General features: G+C 42.1%; 1 protein-coding gene across 1 annotated transcript in view; it reads right to left on the reverse strand.

Annotated features, from left to right (window-relative positions):
* LOC110024141 overlaps positions 1–694 on the reverse strand; it is an 8668-nt gene extending 7974 nt beyond the window's left edge. The window contains exons 1-2 of the mRNA XM_020723927.1: positions 503–694; positions 9–419 (exon numbers count right to left, since the gene is read on the reverse strand). Coding sequence (XP_020579586.1) covers positions 9–419; positions 503–640 — 549 coding nt within the window. The 5' untranslated portion in view covers positions 641–694. The remainder of the gene's footprint in view (positions 1–8; positions 420–502) is intronic.
* Positions 695–741: the final 47 nt, after the last annotated feature.

A 741-nucleotide genomic window follows, 5' to 3' on the forward strand; every position in this document is an offset into this window, starting at 1 on the left:
AGCTCAACAGCGAAGTAGTATAGCTCATCATCCGCTGCAATACTCGGATCCTGCTCTAGAATAGCCACGACCTCATTAATTGATGTTTTCTGTACTTTATGGGGGGCATCATTGGAAGAATCCATTAGGCATGATATCTGGTTTCTGATTGTGGCAGCTCCACCCTTTTTTTTGCTCTCGAACCTAGATCGCTTAGAGCGATTCGTAGATTGAATCTCAGTTGGACCTGCACTTGGAAATTCAGGTGAATCATCTGATAAACTGACAGCAACATTGTCCTGTGTTTCACCAAATCCCGTCTCGCTTGGAGCGCATGCATATTTCCCTGTTGCAACGACACCCCCGAACATTTGGTCTAACTTCTCCTCCAACTCAGGTTCAATCCCACATGTTTTATACTTTTTAGCTGCTGGCACCACCTGGAACAAAAAACCCAAATCATTTTGTTCAGTCCTGAAAGAGAAGTATATTACACAAATTATGAAAAATAAAATTTACTTACCGCGAGCCTCTCTGCCCACCACTCTTCCGAAGCATCAATGGTTCGCTTTATTGGATCCCAACCCAAACCAGTTGAACCACGCTTTAGATCCTTCCAAATTTTCCAATCTTTCTTTAGTTGATCCCATTTGTTTTTCATTTGCAGCCTGTCGTACTCCCGTCCGGTGGAGTCTTTAAAATGTTTAATGATATTATGCCAATCTTATTTATTGAAAAAGGTTGTTGGTCTATTGCCCAGCT

The sequence above is a fragment of the Phalaenopsis equestris genome, unplaced genomic scaffold (assembly GCF_001263595.1).
Source record: "Phalaenopsis equestris unplaced genomic scaffold, ASM126359v1 Scaffold000250, whole genome shotgun sequence".
Classification (NCBI taxonomy): Eukaryota; Viridiplantae; Streptophyta; class Magnoliopsida; order Asparagales; family Orchidaceae; genus Phalaenopsis; species Phalaenopsis equestris.